This window comes from Bubalus bubalis, chromosome 8, assembly GCF_019923935.1.
Source record: "Bubalus bubalis isolate 160015118507 breed Murrah chromosome 8, NDDB_SH_1, whole genome shotgun sequence".
Classification (NCBI taxonomy): domain Eukaryota; kingdom Metazoa; phylum Chordata; class Mammalia; order Artiodactyla; family Bovidae; genus Bubalus; species Bubalus bubalis.
In genome coordinates this window covers 98930258-98950781 of record NC_059164.1, presented here as the reverse complement: position 1 = coordinate 98950781, position 20524 = coordinate 98930258, and the positions used below count along the sequence as shown (strand labels likewise).

The following is a 20524-nucleotide window of genomic DNA, read 5'->3' as shown; positions in this document are numbered from 1 at the left end:
ACCTCCCTCTGCCTAGACTCCTACCCTGTAAGTGTAGGTAACAGTACCTGCCCCACAGATCTGCCGTGAGGATTAACAAGGTCATGAGGATTGAAATCCATTCATGAGTGCTCAGCTCCATGTTAGCTATTATTAGGAGTCTCGGTTTCCCTTCAAATGCAACACCCTGCCCTTGTCCCCACAAATCCTTACCACATCTCTCAAAGGTGAGATTCGTCTTCTTTGTAGCCAAGAACACCTGAGTCTAGAAGGGTCCTTTATACCAAAACCCGATGTGGGGAGAATCCCCATCTCAGCCATTCTGGGCCACTGCTGTTTTCCCCACCTTCTTTGTTCTCTTCCAGCACGTCGAATGCAGACTTCAATTCCCTGATGCAGAACAAGGTATGGCCTTGGGTTTCCTCTGTGCTTTGAAATACTTAAAAGACCCTCAAGATGACTCATGGGGCCTTCCCTGGAGGTCCAGTGGTTAAGATGCTGCCTTTTCATTGCAAGGGGTGCAGGTTTGATCCCTGCTTGGGGAACAGAGATCCTGCAAGCTGCACGGTACAGCCACAAAAAACATTTATACAAAAAAAAGGTAACTCAGAGCCAGAGATGCCTGGCAGCTTGTCGAGAGCCCAGTGGCCTTCTCAGATGTGAGGGCAGAGAGGTGCTCACCTGAGCCTGGACATGTGAGGCTTCGGGCAGTTCTGAACCCCAGGCCTGGTTTCTGGGCTTAGCTTCACAAAGGGACAGGCTAACTAACCTTTCCTCACAGAAACCCAATAGTCAGCCATCCATGGATTCACCCTTAGACTCCTTTCAGGAGGGGTTCATTTACAAAAATCATACTACAAAAGGGGACAGTTTAAAGGTGAAGTCAAGTGGCCCACACACTGCTCAGCCTTGCCCCTCCCCTGGGGCTGGTTTTACATCACTTCTCACCTCAGTCCCAATGGATGGGCCTTGATCGGTCCAAACTATGGACTTGGTTGTGTGCATTTTCTTTTTCATTTTCTCTGTGTTAAAATGAAGGGTTCTTCATGAGCTAATGGAGTTCTAGAAAGCCAAGCTCTCCTCTAAGGACAGAGCCATGTTTTTCCATATTTCAAAAGCCTCTTCATATGGGGAGCTTGGCTCCAATCAGACAGGAACCTGTGAAAGGGAGGCAGGCACAGTGGGGGTGGCTGTCTACCACCTGTTCACCTTGGCTCTGCTCCCCAAGTCCCCAGGGAGGGGAGACAGAGGCATGGTGCCCCCCAGGGTGATCCAGTGGCTTCTCCAGACCCCACATCCTCCTCCTGATAGTGTGATGGTCTTTGTCCTGACAGAACCGGAATGGCGTGCCCACAGTCACCAACTCTGCCGAAACAGCAAACCTCCCAGGCAGGAAGCAGCACCCATCCCAGGTAATGGAGAAGTACCTCCTGATCCTGTTTCCTTCGAGACACACCCGAGCTCCCAGGGCTCACTGTTCCTGCAGCTGTGAGGATGTCAGGCAGGCAGGCTGTCACCAGGCCACTTCAGCCACCTGTGTGTGAGGTCTGTGTGTGCCGCGGAGACAAGGCATCCCACTCACTGCTGACTTCAGCAAGTTATCCCACTGCCCGAGCCCCAGTCTCGTCAGCTTTAAAACTGAGGCTCAGTCTAGATCAGAAGTGTCCACACTACTCCTCAAAGGTGCTTCGGGGCCTCTGCAAATACTGTGTTCACGTATCTTGAGATTTTTAAGGCAACTGCTTTTCTGTTCCCTCATTTTCCTGGAACTTTTATCACTGAAACATAAATGCTGAAGTAAAACAGATGTGAAAGCTGGCGTCACACTGCAACTCTTACTTAAAACCCTAGATTTCAAGTTTTTGTGTTCATCAAAATCATCTCAATTATGTGACATCCGTCTCATCATAAATAAATACCATTGTTTATTGAATACCAAGCACTGTGCCATGCATTTGCCCTCTAGTCTTGGCCCAATGAGATAGGTAGCAACTTTGAACTGCATTTTTACAGAGATGCAGAGAGATGTACCCAAGGCTTTGGAGCTAGTAAGAGGAGAACCTTGATTCAAATGCACTTTCAGTTAAACATAGATATATGCCCATTAAACGCCATATTTGTTTCCTGTATTGGAGGTCCATGTCAGTTTTCATTGGGAGAAAGGATCATGGAAAACCACGGGACCAGAGACTCTCTGAGGTCTTCTCTAGCTCTTATAATCAAGGACTCTTTCAGGAGAATGTGGAAGGCTCCAGCCTTTTCTGGGCCCTTGTAGGAAGATGGGGCAGAGGTTATGGGCTTTGAGAATTGTGGCAGGGTGGCCTCTGCCCCCTGGTCTCCCCATGGCCTGGCCTGGTGACATTTGTATCAGGCTACTCCTAGTCTCATGGACCTGGCAGGACAGAGGGGCACTGGATTCTTAAGCCCAGAGCTGAGATCAGAGGTCAGAAACCTCTGGCCCTGAAAGGCCATCACATGGACCACGCAGGGCCTGAGCAGACCAGGGCAAGGCTGAGACTTCTATGCAAATTGAGGGGGAGGAGAAAGAGGGGAGGAAAAATCAATAGGCAAGAAGGAAGAAGTGAGAAAGAAGGGAGGAGAGAAACACACTTTGACTCTCTGTCCAGTGAAAGCTGGACTCTTTCTATAATGCAAAGCTTATTTTTTAGTCATTTCCCAACCAGGACTGTATTGTAACTCCACAGAGAATAACCATCTTCCATTTGGTACTTAAACATGAAGTGGAGAGCAGTCAGTTTTACTGGAATTCAAGTAAAAAACATAACTGTTAATATTCATAACAACAAAAATAACAATATTAATAGCTTACCATTTGTTAAATACCAGGAAGGGTTCCAAGTACTTTCTATTTACTCTTTACAACAACCTGGCAGAGGAAACTGGATTTTCCCCATTTTACACAAGAAAAACTATAGTTCAGATGGGGATGACCTAGCAGGGCAAGAGTAGAACTAGGACTGGGACCCATCTGACACCCAAGCTCAGAACATTTCCGCTGCACAATGGTCTTTCATGCTTTGTGGGCCAGAAGCCCAACTTGGGTTAGAGAAATTCACTGACTTTCCTTTGGTAGGAAAAGCCACCAGTCCTCACCCCCAGCTCCAGGAACCAGGAGCTCAAAAGAAAGTACAAGTCCCAGCATGACCAAATGATCTGCAAGTGCCTCTCTCTGAGCATCTCCTATGCCGCCACCATCGGGGGCCTGACCACCATCATCGGCACTTCCACCAGCCTCATCTTCTTGGAGCACTTCAACAAGTGAGTAATCCACTTGGTCAACAAGTACTTACAAACCATCATGTGTCAGGAACAGACCCGGCTGCTAAGGATATGGCAGAAAATAGAATCAGAGCAGCTTTTGTACCAAGGGCCAGAGAAATGATCAAGTCATTACAGTTAAATGTGATGAGAAGGGTGGGATTCCTGCAAGGGTGGCGGGGGCGGGTGGGGCAATCAGTCTAGAGGGAGAAAATGCCTCCCCAAAGAGGTAACAGTGAAAGTAGAGACCTGGAGCCTGAGCTGGAGTAAATGAGACAAAGGGAGATCTTCCAGACAAAACAGTGTAGGAGGCTCAGAGGCAAGAGAGCAGATAAAATAAAGACAATGGCAGAGGACGAAAGGAGGCCAGGGAGGTGGATGCGCAGACCGCACAGGGCCTCACAAGGCCCATGAAGGAACTTGGACTTCATGCGATAAAGCTGGGAGAAGCCTTTGAAGAATTATAGGCAGGAAGTGAGGTGATCACATTTACAGTTTTGAAAATGCATTCTGGATTGTAAAAATGGACAATGGAATTTGGGAAGGAAAAGGCAGGAGGACAATCCAGGCTGCTGCTGCCGGTGCCCAGAACAGAACTGATGGCGGCTTGGATAACAGTGGGAGGAGAAATGGCCCGATCTGAGCGAGCTTCTGAGGTCGGATTAGGAAAAGCCTGAGAGAGGGGAAGCCCTGGACTTATTTTCAGAGTCGGGGCTTCAGCAGCTGGGGAAACAGAGCTGCCCTTGACCCACACGAGGGTAAAGATGAGGAAATGCTGATAGAGAAGTGGACATGTCCGGGTGGACACGTCCCTGGATCTCAAGAGCCATTTTTAGGCTAGAGACACAGATGTGGAGTCGGGGCGGCCACCTGTGCCACCCCCAGGCCACCAGGCTCACAGGGGCCTTATGTGGGTTTTATGGCCTGCTGTCAGTGGACAAGTGACCCTACATTTGCCTTTTGCACCAGGCCCCACAAAGTAGGTGATGGCTGGTCCTAGTGACCTGCATATGGAAACTGAAGCCCTAAGAGTGACGGAGATTACTCAGGGAGAACACACAGAGTAAGGAGATCAGGGGCATAAACATTAAGCACAAACATTTAGGGACTTCCCTGTTGGTCCAGTGATTAAGACTCTGCCTTGCAATGCAGGGGACATAGGTTCTATCTCTGGTCGGGCAACTAATATCCCACATGCCTCAGAGCAATGAACCCACACACCACAGCTCAAGAGTACAGGCACCGCAATGAGAGATCCCCCATGCTGCAACTAAGACCTGACAGCCAAATAATAAGTAAATATTTTTTTAGTAAAACATTTAAATTAGACTAGAAAAGAGAATAAAACAGTATCAGACAGAGAAGAGGAAAATCTAGTGTCATTCTACCCAAAGGAAGAAAGTGGTCCATATTGTTTAAAGTTGTTGACTGACCAGGCAAAGTAAGGACAAAAATGTATCCATTAGATTTCATGATATGGAGGTTACTGGTGATCTAGGCAAGAACAATTTGGTCAAGTGACCTGAAAAGAAGCCAAATTTCAGTAGTTTGAGGAGTAAGATGGAAATGAAGAAATGCAGAGTTGGCTGTGAAGGGAAGGGGAGAGATGGGGTGATAATAAAGGGAGGGTAAAGCATGGCGAATAAATGGAGAAACAATGAAAATAGGCACAGACTTTATTTTCTTGAGCTCCAAAATCACTGCAGATGGTGACTGCAGCTATGAAACTAAGATGCTTGCTCGTTGGAAGAAAAGCAATGACAAACCTAGACAGAGACATTACTTTGCTGACAAAGGTCCATATGTCAAAGCTATGGTTTTTCCAGTAGTCACGTGCAGATATGAGAGTTGCACCATAAAGAAAGCTGAGCGCTGAAGAATTGATGATTTTGAACTGTGGTGTTGGAGAAGACTCTTGAGAGTCCCTTGGTCTGCAAGGAGATCAAACCAGTCAATCCTAAAGGAAATCAATCCTGAATATTCACTGAAAGGACTGATGCTGAAACCAAAGCTCCAGCATTCTGGCCACCTGACAATCTGTGAAGAGCCAACTCATTGGAAAAGACCCTAATGCTGGGAAAGATTGAAGGCAGGAGGAGAACATGAGTTTGAGCAAGCTCTGGGAGATGGTGAAGAACAGGGAAGACTGGCATGCTGCAGTCCATGGGGTCACAAAGAGTTGGACATGACTGACTGACTGACAAAGCGGGGTCAAGAATGGGCTTTTAAGATGAAAGACATTTAAGCACTGATAAGAATGATCCAGATGAGAGAATAGTTAAACACTCGAGAAAGGGGATGACTGACAGAGTGATGGCACTGAGAAAACCAGAGAGGGTGGGATCCAAGTGGGGAGAGAGGAAGGAAAATGAAGAAGGAGATGGGAGGAGGAAGGATCCAGCAAAGTTTAAGACCTAACTCCCCAGGACCTGAGCTCTTCACACCACAGTACTCTGCCCAAGCTCTGAGTTTCTGCCCTTCTGGTTTAGTTTCTGGGACAATTCCTGTTCCTTTAGTCTATGTCTTGGGTGGTCAATTTATCAGAATCTTTACATAAATTAAGAAGAAACAGATCTGAGTGAGTCTCCTGAGTGTGATGTGTATACACTTCCATGATATCAACTTTGGTGGCTTGGATGCCATTTTAGCTTATTTCATAATCCTTGGCTGGGCTCAGTACAGCTGCAGCTGTCAAGTGACTTCTTGATAATATATTACCATACTTTTATCATTAGCTGTACTGTTAACTCTGCTGTATGTCTTCTTAAGGACCACTTAGCTTCAGTTCAGTTCAGTCGCTCAGTCGTGTCTGACTCTTTGCGACCCCATGAATCGCAGCACACCAGGCCTCCCTGTCCATCACCAACTCCCGGAGTTCACTGACTCACGTCCATCAAGTCAGTGATGCCATCCAGCCATCTCATCCTCTGTTGTCCCCTTCTCCTCCTGCCCACAATCCCTCCCAGCATCAGAGTATTTTCCAATGAGTCAACTCTTCACATGAGGTGGCCAAAATACTGGAGTTTCAGCTTCAGCATCATTCCTTCCAAAGAAATCCCAGGACTGGTCTCCTTCAGAATGGACTGGTTGGATCTCCTTGCAGTCCAAGGGACTCTCAAGAGTCTTCTCCAACACCACAGTTCAAAAGCATCAATTCTTCGGCACTCAGCTTTCTTCACAGTCCAACTCTCACATCCATACATGACCACTGGAAAAACCATAGCCTTGACTAGACGGACCTTTGTTGGCAAAGTAATGTCTCTGCTTTTGAATATGCTATCGAGGTTGGTCATAACTTTCCTTCCAAGGAGTAAGCGTCTTTTGATTTCATGGCTGCAGTCACCATCTGCAGTGATTTTGGAGCCCCAAAAAATAAAGTCTGATGGTGTTTCCATTGTTGCCCCATCTATCTGCCATGAAGTGATGGGACCAGATGCCATGATCTTCATTTACTAGCCCCCAAATACTACATGGAAGTCCACCCTTTTCTAACCACTGACCTGGTTCTTTCCCTTCTAGCCAGTATCCAGCTGCAGAAGTGGTCAACTTCGGCACCTGGTTCCTCTTCAGCTTCCCCATCTCCCTCATCATGCTGGTGGTCAGCTGGTTCTGGATGCACTGGCTGTTCCTGGGCTGCAAGTGAGTCCTGGGGCCCTGAGAGCAAGGCTCTCCCATCCATCCAGGGCCATGGCCCAAGCCCTGAGGGTGACACTCAACTGGGAGCTGCCAAGTAACCATCAAGGATGCCCAGAAGAGAAGGCAGTGGAGTAGACGAGGACTCAGGCATCATGTTTTCTAGAGACTCCAAACATACATGGACTTTGCACCTCTCTATGAGCTCTATGATGTAGTGTTCTTAAGGTCAACTGACTGGTTAGAGGAAGGGCTGGATTCATAAAAGGTCTGAATTGGAGAGTAGTTAATGTAGTTTCATGGAGAATAATTTGAACTAATTTCTAAAGAAATGACTCCAAGTAGAAGTTGCCTTAGGCTTAATTTTATAAACGTGACTGATTTATACTTAATAGTTGTATTAAATATGCTCATATCACTCAAAATAACATTAGACATTCCTCTTGCAATACTATTTCTCATATTAATCTACTTAGCCAGTTTTCAATTACTGATGCTTGCTCCAAATTTGATCAGTTTCAAACACATAAAGGAAAGATATACCAGATGTTTTGCTATTAGTCCAGGGGACCCAACTTTCCCACTGCTCAGGGAATGTTCTCTGAGCTTTTTAAAAAAATAATTCAAGAGACAATCGTCAAATCAATTACAACTGTGTAATTCTATGCTCCCAGTATTGCTAATTGAAAACTAATACCCACGTTCACCCCAAACAACCCTGTCTGTAGTCATATAAACACACACACACACACACACACACACTGTGTGCTTGCAAAAAATAAATATACAAGCGTCTACATACATATGCCACATCACAATGATTCTCACTTATGTAAAGGATGAGTGTGTAGGGACTTTCCTGGAAGTCCAGTGTCTAAGACTCTGCGCTTCCAATGCAGGGGGCACAGGTTCGATTCTAGTTCGGAATAGAACAGGATCCCACAAGCCACACGGTGCAGCCTAATTAATTAGGTAATTTAAAAACCCAACTGGGAACGGAGGAAAGATGAGTGTGTAGAAACAACCAAATATAAATACCCTCACACAAGTCCATGAGCCATGACTTCACATTTATATACCAGAGATTCACCGGGAAGCTGGGGAGAAGGCTGCTGAGGGGCTGTGTTATCTTGGCAGATGAAGTCGCATGACAGGCGGGACGAGGGGAGAGAAGAACCGTCACAGCCAGCCAGTAGTTTAGTGTTTGCTTAGACTTGCTCTCCACTTGCTTTCAGAAGTGGCCTTCATTCCTCTACTCATTCTTCCCTTCTCAGTTTTAAAGAGACCTGCTCTCTGAGTAAGAAGAAGAAGACCAAAAGGGAGGAGTTATCAGAGAAGAGGATCCAAGAGGAATATGAGAAGCTGGGAGCCATTACGTAAGAATCAGCCCTTCACCCTTTTTCTTTCCCCGGGAGAAAATCACAGCAGGTAAAGTGTGCAAAGCAGCAGCCTTGTTCTCGGTGGCCTCCTGAGCTGGGGGAGTTTACCTCAAGTACAAATAGAGGTGCATTGCAGTATTCCAAGTAGTTGAGCAGAAGCTGCATCTCAGATCTCCAGTCCTGGAACCCTGATTGCAAGAGCATCCCGAAGCAAAGGGAGGAGGCCAAGAGGAAAGTCCCAGTTCCTGGAGGTCTTCCTGTTTTCTCTTCTAGCTACCCGGAAATGGTCACTGGATTCTTCTTCGTCCTGATGACCGTGCTGTGGTTTACTCGGGAGCCTGGCTTTGTTCCTGGTTGGGATTCCTTCTTTGAAAAGTAAATGATACCATCTTTGTGAATGACCGCCTCACCTGAACTCTTCAGGCAGTACCCACCAGGGTCCCCTCCTAGACTCTTAGGGATAGTCAGGAACCCAGGAAGCACTCTGTCCTCTTAAAAATTCCCCTTTCTTAGGGAAGTTGCAGTGCAGTCTCAGGAAGAAAGTAGACTTTGGAGTCTGCCTCCAGGGTTGGGGTCAGGAGCTGCCACTTACCATCCACATGACCTTGGTCTTGTTACTTAAGTGCTTGTTTCGAGAGTGAAAGGAGAAAATGTAGAGTAAAATACCACCTGTAAAGGCTATGGTCGCAGTGGCCGAGGCGTGTTCTGCCCCCCATATTCCCGAGGGCCAGGGCCACAGGCCATAAGCTCTCAGCGCCAGCTTGTGACCCTCCCAGGAAAGAGAATGCCTCCTTTTCTCTTCTCCTCTATCTAAAATAACTCCTGCTCACTCCTTCCAACAGGTCCATAAATTCACACTAAGACATCTACCCTAGCCAGGCCCTGCCTCCAGACATTAAATCCACCAGTGGATGGCATGGGAGCAGCTGGCCAGAAGGAAGGCTGAGGTCCCCACTAGACTAGGTGCCCTGGAAAGGCACCACATTCAGACAGGCTGTCCCAGGCCTGGTGTGACCCCTGGGCCTCCTGACTCTCCTCCTCAGCTCTGCTTGTCTCTGGCAGGAAGGGCTATCGCACCGATGCCACGGTCTCTGTCTTCCTTGGCTTCCTCCTCTTCCTGATTCCAGCGAAGAAGCCTTGCTTCGGGAAAAAGAGAGATGGTGAGAGGAGTTCAAGGGAAGAGTCGGGCCTGGCTCCAGTCAAATAATGGTCTAAGTTCAGAATTTCTGGAAGGAGCCTTACCAAAGCCCTTCTGACTCCTCCCGGCATAGCAGAGTATCCTCTCGTTCAACAACGAGACCCCTGTCTCCACGAATCACACGAGGAGGGTTCATCTGGCTCTGCCTCCCTGTCATCTAGGGGAGGACCGGGGGCCCTCGCTGGGCATGGAGTCCATCATCACGTGGAAGGACTTCCAGAAGACCATGCCCTGGGAGATCGTCATTCTGGTGGGAGGAGGCTATGCCCTGGCTTCTGGCAGCAAGGTAACCCTTGAGTCGTCTTATTGGGCCAAGTATTTTTCATTATGTAAATTATGTAAAGCCAGTGGCTTTACCTAGTGAGTCCTTATGGTTCTGGGAGGGAAGATTAAAAGGTGCATCCAAGTCTCTGGGAAGGGAAGCCAGGAATGGACATCATGTCCCACCCGGAACGTCTAAATGGCAGTACTGGGGAGCAGAGTTAGAGTCCCGGCACACAGGCATTCACCCCTCGGGTATGGGCCCACACCGCTGCAGACAAGAGAAGTCCTAGACTTTGTAGCCATCTCCTTCTGGGGATCTGACAGTGGTGACAGGTATAAGGGCCCAGAGATGCCCCAGACTGATCCCTCAGTTAGTCTGTATGCCTATCCTGGGGCCTTTTGGAGAATGTATGCTAAAGTGGGTGTAGATGCCCCCCGATTTCCTGAGTAGGAGGATTTGGGGTGAGATCTTTTAAAGGGGGCTGGTGGGAAAGAGTTGATTTTCCTAACCCCTTCCTGAAGTAAACAACCGTTAATAATCAGGTTAAGGTTCTGTTTGCTCCTCTGTCTTCTCTATGTGTTTAACATTAACCCATTCTCAACTCGGCTCAGTTTTGACTGCCCGTTGTGTGGGCCTCAATGCTATCTGCATCAGTAATGAGGTCCCTGGGTCCTCCGCTTGGAAGGAACCATGGAGGACACTGGGTCCCCTAGCCCACCCAAGAGAGACTTCTTCCCTCTAGGACACCTTGGCTGACAGGACAGCCCTGCACAGCCAGCAGAGAAGTCACTCTTGACTTTCAGCTCAGGTCTTCTGGATGTCTTCCACTCCTCGGTCTGGCTTTCTTCTCAGGAACCCTCTCCTCAGTAATAATTATTAAAACAATAAAGACACATTATGTTCCCCTAGATCATGTTTTCTTCCAACTAAAACTCCCCAGTTCCTTTAACCATTCTTCATAGGAGTAGTGACCCCTGACCACACTGGTCTCTCTCCTTAGGACTCATTACACTTTGCATTTGATCAAACACAGTCCAGGGGTGGTTAGTCTCCTGCAGAGTAGAGCAGTTATTAATAATAATGAAAGCCCCATCCTTTATTTTATGGAAGCTTTTACAAGGCTTCATTGGCACTCATGTCAATGTTTACACTGAAACCACAGTCAACCAATACCCTTCATTCTTTTCATTGTTAGCCATCATTAAGCTTCAAGCCCTTCAATCAGTTCTGTATATATGCTTTCAATATTTCTGACTCCAAGTTCATATATCATGTTTACCCTTGTTGAACTTCAGTGGTTAGTTTTGGCCACTGAGCCCAGCCTGGCAAGATTGATTTTTTTTTTTTTTAACTAAAATTGTACATGTACAGTTGGTATGGCTATAAAACCTACTCACTCTACTACTTTAATAATATAATTTAGATACAGTTTGTGTGATTCCTCCTGAATCTGAAATAATTTCAGAGTCTTAACAGTAGTGAGGAAAATTCAATACAAATGTTTTCATACCAAGGATTTAAAAAATAAAAAATAAAGGTTTCTTTTATTGTGTTTTTTTCCCTAACTTTACAGTCTAATTTATCAGTTTATTTCAAATTATAGCATAAGCTAGTTCTTCTGGAAAAAAAAATGCCCTTATTTCGCTTTACTTACAAGTACTATTGGATAACATGATAAATAATACTCCAATTCTTTATAAAACGTACTGCTTCCACTCAGCTAACTTCTCTGCCTCCTCTGTCTTTGTCTGATGAGCAAACTTTTATGTGTCACAAGCAATAGAAATTACAGAGGTTTGAGGCATTGCACCCACCATTAATTGAGGTAGTCCTCACATATTGCATTTACAGCTCTCAGTCAGTGGAGAAAAAAAAAAAAAAGGAAGTGGCTCAAGGTAAAAATGGCTACGTGAGAGAATTCTGAAGCCCTTTGGTTATCAGTTGTCTATGAGCATGCCATGAAGTGGCCCAGGTGCTGTGGAGATGAAATAAGCTTTTGATGAACTTGGAGAAGAGCGGCCTGCTGACAACACAGTGAGGCCGTCCTTAATAGCAGAACATGAGTAAGGCCCGCAGCTTGAGCAATCCTAGAATGTCTCACCCTGTTTCTTGCCCTAGTCCTCATTTCTTTATTGCATTTGCAGCCTGGAAGGTGAACAGGAAAAGTCAGAGCATGTCAACTAGAGAAGGGAGAGGGGGGAGGGTGGGAGAGCTGGAGAGTGCATACGGCAACCTGGGGTTTTTTAAGAACATAAACTCAATTGTGCCCTTCATTTTTAGGGGATGGGGAGATCCCTCATCATTGGCAGATGAACATCTTCCAACCAAATGAATTACTTCAAGTGGAAATATTCATTTATTTGAGTTGATGTGTGTAGGTGTTGCTAATGGAAAAGGTTCAAGCCTTTATTTCATATTGACAAGAAGTATGGGCAGATGGTAGATCCTGATGTCAGCTGTGATGAGACCTGGACCTAACACAGGCTGAGGCTGAATGACCATTTCCAGGCTAGTGAAGTGGCACCTTCGCCAGACATGGAGACAGACCTGTAATTCCTCTCTCCCTCATTGCTCACATAAAATTTCTAATGCCCAGCCCTGCCTACTCAGGCCCCAAAGACCAGAGGAAAAGTTACTATCCCAACATGGTGATAATTTGTTCCCTTTCCTGGGTGATAATAGAAATAGATTTCAAAAGCAGGAATAAGATTACACTTGGCAACCTGTGCAAAGGGTACTGTTGAGTGAACGGGCAGCATGACACTGTCGGAGGCTGGAGAAAGAGTGGCAGGCGTGAAGCTGAGCGGCCCACCACCCCCGAGGTCTCGAATCCCCGCCAAGTCGCCATAGCGCCGAGGACCACAGCAAGTGGAGGCTCTCCGTGCCCGGTGACAACGACTGACCAGGCGGCTCTAAGACTAAATGTGCAATCAATAAAAAAAAAAAAAGAATTTGCTGGGCCATGAAGTGACTTAATCATTAAAAAAAAAAAAACCAAAAACAGGAATGCCTGTGGATCCAGCCTGCCTGAAAATAGGGAGGCAAATTAGATGGCTCCTGGTGGTCCTGTCCAGCCCCCACCATCCCTGACCTTCTGGAGGCTAAGAGTGCCACTCTCTCCTCACTGCATCGCCTTGTCTCCCTGCAGACCTCCGGCCTCTCCACGTGGATCGGGCAGCAGATGCTGTCTCTGAGCAGCCTCCCACCGTGGGCTGTCACCCTGCTGGCATGCATCCTGGTGTCCATTGTCACAGAGTTTGTGAGCAACCCAGCCACCATCACCATCTTCCTGCCCATCGTGTGCAGTCTGGTGAGTAGAGCAGGGCTCTGAGACGTCCAGTAACTGATAAGTAAATAGATAATAAAAGCAAGAGCTCTAGAAACCCTTTCCCAAAAGTCTAGGCTTAGTTTCGGGGCAGTTCTGAATGGAAACAAGAATGGACAAGATAACTGTGAAGCACTAGGATTCTAATACCCCACAATCGCCATCCATCTTCCTCTCCTATGGAAGTGAAGTGAAAGTCACTCAGTCGTGTCCAATTCTTTGCAACCCCATGGACTATACAGTCCATGGAATTCTCCAGGCCAGAATACTGGAGTGAGTAGCCTTTCCCTTCTCCAGGGATGAGACCTAACAGGAGGGTGGGAGAAATAGCTACAGAAAATGGAGACAAAATGTTCCCAGAAGTACTCTCAGCTGCAGAGACCAAAACCACAGCTCTGTCATCACCGCCTCCACCCAGCTTCTCTGTCCAGGAGATTCTGAGAATTATGAGCAATGCCAGCCTCATTCCTGGGTCTCCGAACAATTTGTGATTAATGGAGTAGGTGTTTGCGCAGTCGGATGGTGGGGGTGGAGCCACTGGCAGATCTCGGTCTGGCTAAGCAGCCCCAGGGGTGATCCACCAAACACAATGCTGCCTCCATCCCACTCTGTGAGGTGGAACCTGTAAGGTGAAGGCTCTTCCTCATCACCAACAAGATAATATCTTGCTACTCTATCAGCCCCAAACTCCTCCCACTCAGCCACTCTCTGCTCACTGCTCCCTCCAACTTCTCCCTCTCATCAGCCTGCCTGCGTGAGTGCAGGAATGCACTTAAAACATGGTACCATTGAGGGTAAGACCACAGGTTCCCACAGGTTCAAGTCCTACATAAGGCAGTTATCGTACCTTGGGAAAAAAAAAAACACCACCTTAGTTCTGCACACCAAGAGCGAGAGATGTCTACTTCGGTCAACGCAACTTATTCATGAGATTTGTGTTGCAAGAATTTCTCAGCTGAAGCATCAAATTTTAAAACTACTCCCTTAGACCAGCACCAAGAAATGAAACATCCCTTCTAGTAGGGAGGCAACTTGGAGTCCATGTTTCCATGGGGAGTGAGTGAGCAGTAGGGACCCATCCAAGGAGCCCGAGACTACGTGCTTTTGAGTGCGTGGTTTAACTGTCCATTGCACATGGTATCCAGTCAAGGGCAGCTGACACCCAACCATCATTTAGGCACACTCGTGATGGTAAGCATGGCAAATGCAAGTCTAACCTCCACGCTAATGTTTCTGTGAATTCTCTTTTCCTAGTCTGAAACGCTGCAAATAAATCCACTCTACACCCTGATCCCGGTCACCATGTGCATCTCCTTTGCAGTGATGCTGCCAGTGGGAAATCCCCCCAACGCCATTGTCTTCAGCTATGGGCACTGCCAGATTAAAGATATGGTGAGTTGTGGGTGGCCTCTTCCCACCAGGCCCACTTGCCATGAAGACAGGGATGACTGGCCCTATATAGCTTTCTAAAGTTTATTATTTTATAGCCAGTACCCCTGATCTGTATTAGCTCAGCCACAGGGTGGCAGAAAGAATGGTTCTGGTGAAAGGTTTTTCTTTGGTCCACAAGCAACAAGAAGAGCAATCATGTGCTCTCCCGAGCCCTAATCTGGCAAAAGAGTGGGAACGTAGACAGAAAAGGCTGGGACCGACCTGGGGTGTGACCCACTCTGGAAGCCGAGAGCTTGTTCTAGTCTTTGCTCAGTTCCTGCACTGAACCGTGGGGATGTTGGCCCAGAGTTGCTGGCTTATTCATAAAAGGTTAACTGTGAGACACTTTATAAACTGAGGGTGAAAGATACTTTGTAAGAACAAGATTCTCCTCCCTGTCCAACCCTCTCCCCAAGCAAGAAACCCCCAAAGCAACAACTGTAAAATGAAGCACCCATAGCTCATTTCTCAGTTTTCAGCGAGGCTCGCGAAACACGGCTTGGAGGGGACACTTTGTGGCTGGTTTTAGTGTGGGGCCACCCTCCACCCCTCGGCCTGCGCTCACTGCTGTGCTTCTCAACTCCCAGGGCTGATGAGGTTGGGGAGGGAGGAACCCCTCATACAGGTAACTGGGCCCGGCTGACTGAAATGGCCCGTCCTCCCTTACTGGGGGCTAGTTTCTCACTGCAATCCAAACTAGATCTTGGCAGCCCTGTAAACATCAAATGGAGAAAAGGAAGAGCGAGCTTCAGGCTGGGAGCAGATACTCAGATCCTCTCTACTCTCAAAATGATCATCCGAGTCATCTGAATTACCTCGGGAAGGGGGTCACAGCCACCCTCTGTCCCCCTCCACCCCCAGATCTTACTGCACAGCCCTATCCACTCCTGCCGAGCTCCACCACGAGTCTCCTGTGCCCTCAACCTCCCCCTGCACCCGATCCTGCTCCCTCTGCTGAGTGCTCCTGCCGCTCACCCCCAGCCTTTATCCTGGAATCAAGGGACCAGAGCCAATCATTTTTAGAGGCACCAGATGACGAGCAGTGAGCCGGCCCTGGGTTCTAGCCCCAGCCTGGGCACTGACTCAAGACTTCACTTTCCTCATCTGTTAAGTGAGCAGGTTCAGCCTAGATGCTCTGTGTGGTCCCCTCTCAGCTCTAAATGACCTTCACTTAGCTCCTTTAGAACCCGCTTCCTCTCACCTGCTGGGAAAAGTGGGCAGTTCTCCACGCCGAAAGGCTCAGGGGGACGGGATGATTCACAAGTACAGGGCTTGGGCCAGAAGGCAGAAGGGCGACTCATCGAGTCATCAACCATTTCCTCGCATTCACTCTTCCCTCGCAACCTGCCCAACTCAGTCCCGGTTAGTGGACCTGCGGCGACACACTACGCACTTGGGTCGTCACCCGCTGGGATGCCAGCCCTCCTTGGTGGACACTTTCCCAGATGGCCCTGGCTCTGCCATCCTTCTTCCCCCACGCCCCACTTCCACCTGGGCGTGTCAGTGCCATGACAGAAACAAAGTGGTCAGAGCCTTGGAGGTGACGTTCCCCCAGGAGAAAGCAGCAAAGGCCCCACGCCCCCAGCCAGGGCACTGTCTGTAGCCTTTCTGTGGAAGGGCTGAGTGCAGGCAGCTGACCTTTGCCCAGGTGAACCCGAGGACACTACTTCCTTGAGCTGCTCCTTGTGGGGAAAAGGACAGTCACAGAACACAGGCTTTCCTGGGAGGCCCCCGCTGTGAAGGCTGGGAGAGGCTTCTGCTTTGACCAGTTTGATTCTATCTCAGTGAACACATTTCTCAGTCATGTAGCTGTTTTAGTGCAACTTAACATTCCAAGATCTGGCGTCCCAAGCACATACCTCCTAGGCCTCCATGCAATAGTGCGAGTGCTACAAAAGGAGAGATGATGCCAACGGCCGTCTCCCAGCCCCAAGTCCTTCCTGTCCGCCTGTCCTCTACAGGCCTGTGCCCGCTATAAGGAACCACTAGAGTACCGGGGGCAGTGACGGGAACAAGTCAGGGCCATGCAGGGGGGCTGGGGTCATGTCAGGAGGAGAGGCTCTGGTGGGGGGCACCTGGGCACTTGTGCTGTCTGCTCACAGGGACCGCGGGCTGTGCGCCCTGCTGCTTGTGCCCTGCAGGTGAAAGCTGGTCTGGGGGTCAATGTCATTGGCCTGGTGACAGTGATGGTGGCCATCAATACGTGGGGAATAAGCCTCTTCGACCTCAACACGTTTCCTGCCTGGGCCAAGGTCAGTAATATCACTGATCAGGCCTGACCCCTGTGGGTGAACGGCCTGACCCCAGGAGCGACCAGCACCCAGCAGAGTCTGACCAACAGGCTGAGAGGACCACCAGCACAGGACCCCCTCAGAAGATTCCTCCGTCTTCCACCTCCAGTGACGTGCAGAGAGCCTCCAAGCACAACGCACAGGCCCAGATGTGTCTTCCGCTCTGCCCTCCTTCCTCAGCGCTGCAGCGCAAGGAAACCTAAAACCCTTCTCCCTCCCTTGTAGCTTGTCTCCCCAACCAGCTCTTTCTGAAAGCCGGCAAGAGACAAAAGTCTGTGTTCATTGCCCCTCAGAGGCTAAGCCTCACAAACTGGCCAGTCCCCCTGGGTTTGATGTTCTTCTTAAATTCTCAGTCCCGTTTAGGAATAGAAGGAGAAAACCCAAATCATCCTACCAAGTGCAGACAGTGAAACCAGTGTCATCTCCTCCTCGGGGGAAAAGTCTCACCCAGAACCTGAGACCTGACGTCGGCTCCTTTCTCCTATGGTTTCTCGCCAAGTTCTCTCCACAAAAGGGCAGTTCTTAGGGAGGCCTCTTTGTGGCCATCAGTACTCTTATCACTCCTCTTATAAGTGTCTCTCTTCAATGGCTTCTCTATACCTTGGCACCAAATCCCTGCAAAGAAATAGTGTCCCCTTCAGAACGAGGCTGGTGCTGTTCTCTGTCAAAGGAAAAGGAGGCAGAAAGAAGACACACTGAGATCAGTGTCTCTCTCCACTCAGCACTAACCATCAATACCACCGTGCTGGTTAAGCGTTGGGAGGAAGGAAAAACCTTCATAGTTTGTACCTGTCTTACTGAGGAGGCGGAAACTGTGATTGAGACCACAGCACTATTAATATGTCGATGGGCTTTCTTCAGGAGGCAATGAGTAGTTCGTCCCTAAGACAAGCACAGAAAGGTCCAAACACATCCGTCATTTTCTAAAAGTTGATGAGCCCCTGGAGGGGAGGGGAGATGTCTTATGTCTCTTAAAGTCTCCAGCAACTTATATGGTACAGTTAACTGTGTGCATGTCTGCTCAATAAATGTCTTTCTTGAAATGACTTGGGAAGTCCAGGCCTCCTCCTTCTTCCTGAACTGCACCCCTATCCCCACGACACAAGTCTTTGCCACAGGACTGGATGTTGCTCCCAATCCCTCCAGCGTGACACATTTCAGATTTTTACCATCAACTACTTGCTAAATACACCTTATGGGAAAAGGAGGAAACCATAGTTACAGCACTGCTTGAATTGATTTTAAGTTACTAATGACAGCAAGTGCAGTTTTCCGACAATGATTTGCCAGTAAAGTCACTCTCTTAGTTTATCATATATCTGTGAGTTACAAAGTTTCTTTTGTGCCAGTCAAAAACCTGCACCAGGTTTAACCAGGAATATTACTGCTGCTTCCTGTTAGCGTAGGCCAAATTATGTGGCCACTTACAAAAGTGGGTAAGCCCAAATGCAATACCAATGTTAGGTACACTATGGCTGGTCTGAGGAAACAGCATTGCTACTGGTCATGTTGCTTTGAAATATTTCTGAGTCAGGATGTCACTCCTATTGTCAGGGTAGCCAAATGGTCAAGTGTCTGACCTGTTACAGAATTTAAGACACCAAAACTTTAAGTCAGACAACAAGGCAATGCACAGATAATCAATAAGATGATGGGAGTATAAACAAGCAAAAGGAGCAAGAAAAGGAGGCAGAGAATTAAGTTGACTTCAGACTTTCTTGGTGGTCCAGTGGCTAAGAATCCGCTTGCCAATTCAGGGGACATGGATTCAATCCCTGGTCTGGGAAGACTCCCCATCCTACAGGGCAACTAGGCCCACAAGTCCTAGGCCCGTGCTCCGTAACAAGAGAAGCCACCGCAACGAGCAGCTCTCACACAGCAACTACAGAGAGAGCCCGCACACAGCAACGAAGATCCAGTGCAGCCAAAAGTAAATTAAAAAAAAAGAATTCAGTTGACTTAGAATGATTGGCCCCTGTTCAGCTATTTGAGACCCTGACTCGCTCTGAAACAGAAAGCAGAGCAGCTCCGTGAAGCCGCTGCCACGTTCATCAGGCGGCTAACACTCTCGAGCAGTCTGTTCAGAAAGGGTTTTTATTTTGGTCTGGTTAATAGACTGACCAGCACTGTTCTGTCCCCAGACCAGAGATTCGGTCCAAAGAAGCCTGCTCATTCCAGATGTGACTAACGAGCGTCAGCTGTGACTCACAACTCCTTGTCTTCTAAAATCGCTCCGCTGCTGGACAGGACCTAACAGCTCTGCTTGGTAGTGCTGTCTTTTGCAAATACATTAAATTTGATTCTTCTCTTCTCATATCACAACTCTATATGGGTGGAAAAGCTATAAATGATCACCTGATACCAGCTCATTTTATAGCTGATGAAACTGAGAAACAAAAACACCAAGTAGAGTTGCCTCTTATTCTTGATTATACATCAAATTTTGCTTAAAGTTGTCTCGGAAATTCCTTTAAGTCACCCATGAAGTACACAGTATACAACCTTTTATGTTAGAATTCACATGAAACAAAGACTCGTGTGCCATTTTAGTAAGTAAAAAATGGCTAGTTTTTTCCTCCATTGTCAGAGTAGATCTCTTATTTAGCTGAACCCAAATAAAGTAGGTGGCTTCATGTTTAGCCACCTGTTTGAAAAGTGCATCTCAACACTACGATTACTCTCAGGCGAGCGAGATAACTGAACCACTGTTAAGACAGGGAGCTGAGAGCACCCAAGAGCTCAGGCAGCTGTCCTGGGGCCGCCCTCACTGAACAGATCTGAGCACACCGCCTGCTCTATTTACAGGGCGCCTTCCACTCGGCCCAGCCTGGTACAGCTGTGCATGCAAGAGTGGTACTTTTCACACACGGGCGCAGGACTCGGGTTTTGCAATGTCCCACCACACCCCAGGCACTTTCCACAAAACTTCACTGTTGGCCTGTTTCTCTCCCATGCCATCTGCTAGGTCTTCAGTGCTTGACTATGTGGCATCCAGATTTAGGAAAGGTATAAATAGAACATGTGAAAATCCAAGTTTCACAGACTCCCTATTAAGACCAGGCAACATCTCAAAGTATTTCCCCTTCACTGTCTGCTCCTTTCCACGAGACAAGGCGTTAACAGACAGCGGGGGAAAAAAGAACTCACTCATCTGAGTAAGGCCGGTAAATGCTATGTGCAAAGTTCAGGCCGGGGAGCTGAAGAAAAGTCTCCTTTGCTTCAGTACAGTATATAGTGTTCCGTCAGGAGGAGTAACAGAGAAAGTATTTAAAATGTGGGAGAGTTTAGCAGAAAAGCAAACACCAGCACAGTATCTAGGGAGTGAACCACTCAGTGGAAATGAAAACGCTATGCATGTCACACATGCTCCATGGACAAGTATGGACAACTGGAAAACCCACACATCCTAACTTTTCTCTAGAGTCACAGAAATGAAAATGAGTTAGAAAGAAGAAAACAAAACTGTCCCTTTAAACCAAAAACTGCTTAATTATCAGGAGAGGTCTAAAGACATCAGCTGGTAACTTTAATTCATAAAATACAGTGCCAAGTAAGGTTCTTTTGGCTTTTTCTCTTTCTTTGGGTATTTTGTCTGGAGGTTACAGTTTAAGGATAAGGTTTCTAGTTCAATGTATTTTTTAGGTTCCCAACATCAACCCTGAAGTCTTACTTTTCACACATGAGTAACTTTAGTAGTGTTTTATGTAACCCTCCTTTTAAAGTCAGGAGTAGCAGAAAGTCTCC

General features: G+C 47.7%; 1 protein-coding gene across 1 annotated transcript in view; it reads left to right on the top strand.

Moving 5' to 3' along the window:
* The window catches only part of SLC13A4 (solute carrier family 13 member 4), a 42899-nt gene extending 25073 nt beyond the window's left edge, over window positions 1–17826 (top strand). The window contains exons 6-16 of the mRNA XM_006079850.4: window positions 345–384; window positions 1314–1391; window positions 3074–3258; window positions 6778–6897; window positions 8166–8267; window positions 8544–8645; window positions 9333–9430; window positions 9630–9754; window positions 12882–13043; window positions 14313–14450; window positions 16631–17826. Coding sequence (XP_006079912.1) covers window positions 345–384; window positions 1314–1391; window positions 3074–3258; window positions 6778–6897; window positions 8166–8267; window positions 8544–8645; window positions 9333–9430; window positions 9630–9754; window positions 12882–13043; window positions 14313–14450; window positions 16631–16768 — 1288 coding nt within the window. The 3' untranslated portion in view covers window positions 16769–17826. The remainder of the gene's footprint in view (window positions 1–344; window positions 385–1313; window positions 1392–3073; window positions 3259–6777; window positions 6898–8165; window positions 8268–8543; window positions 8646–9332; window positions 9431–9629; window positions 9755–12881; window positions 13044–14312; window positions 14451–16630) is intronic.
* Window positions 17827–20524: the final 2698 nt, after the last annotated feature.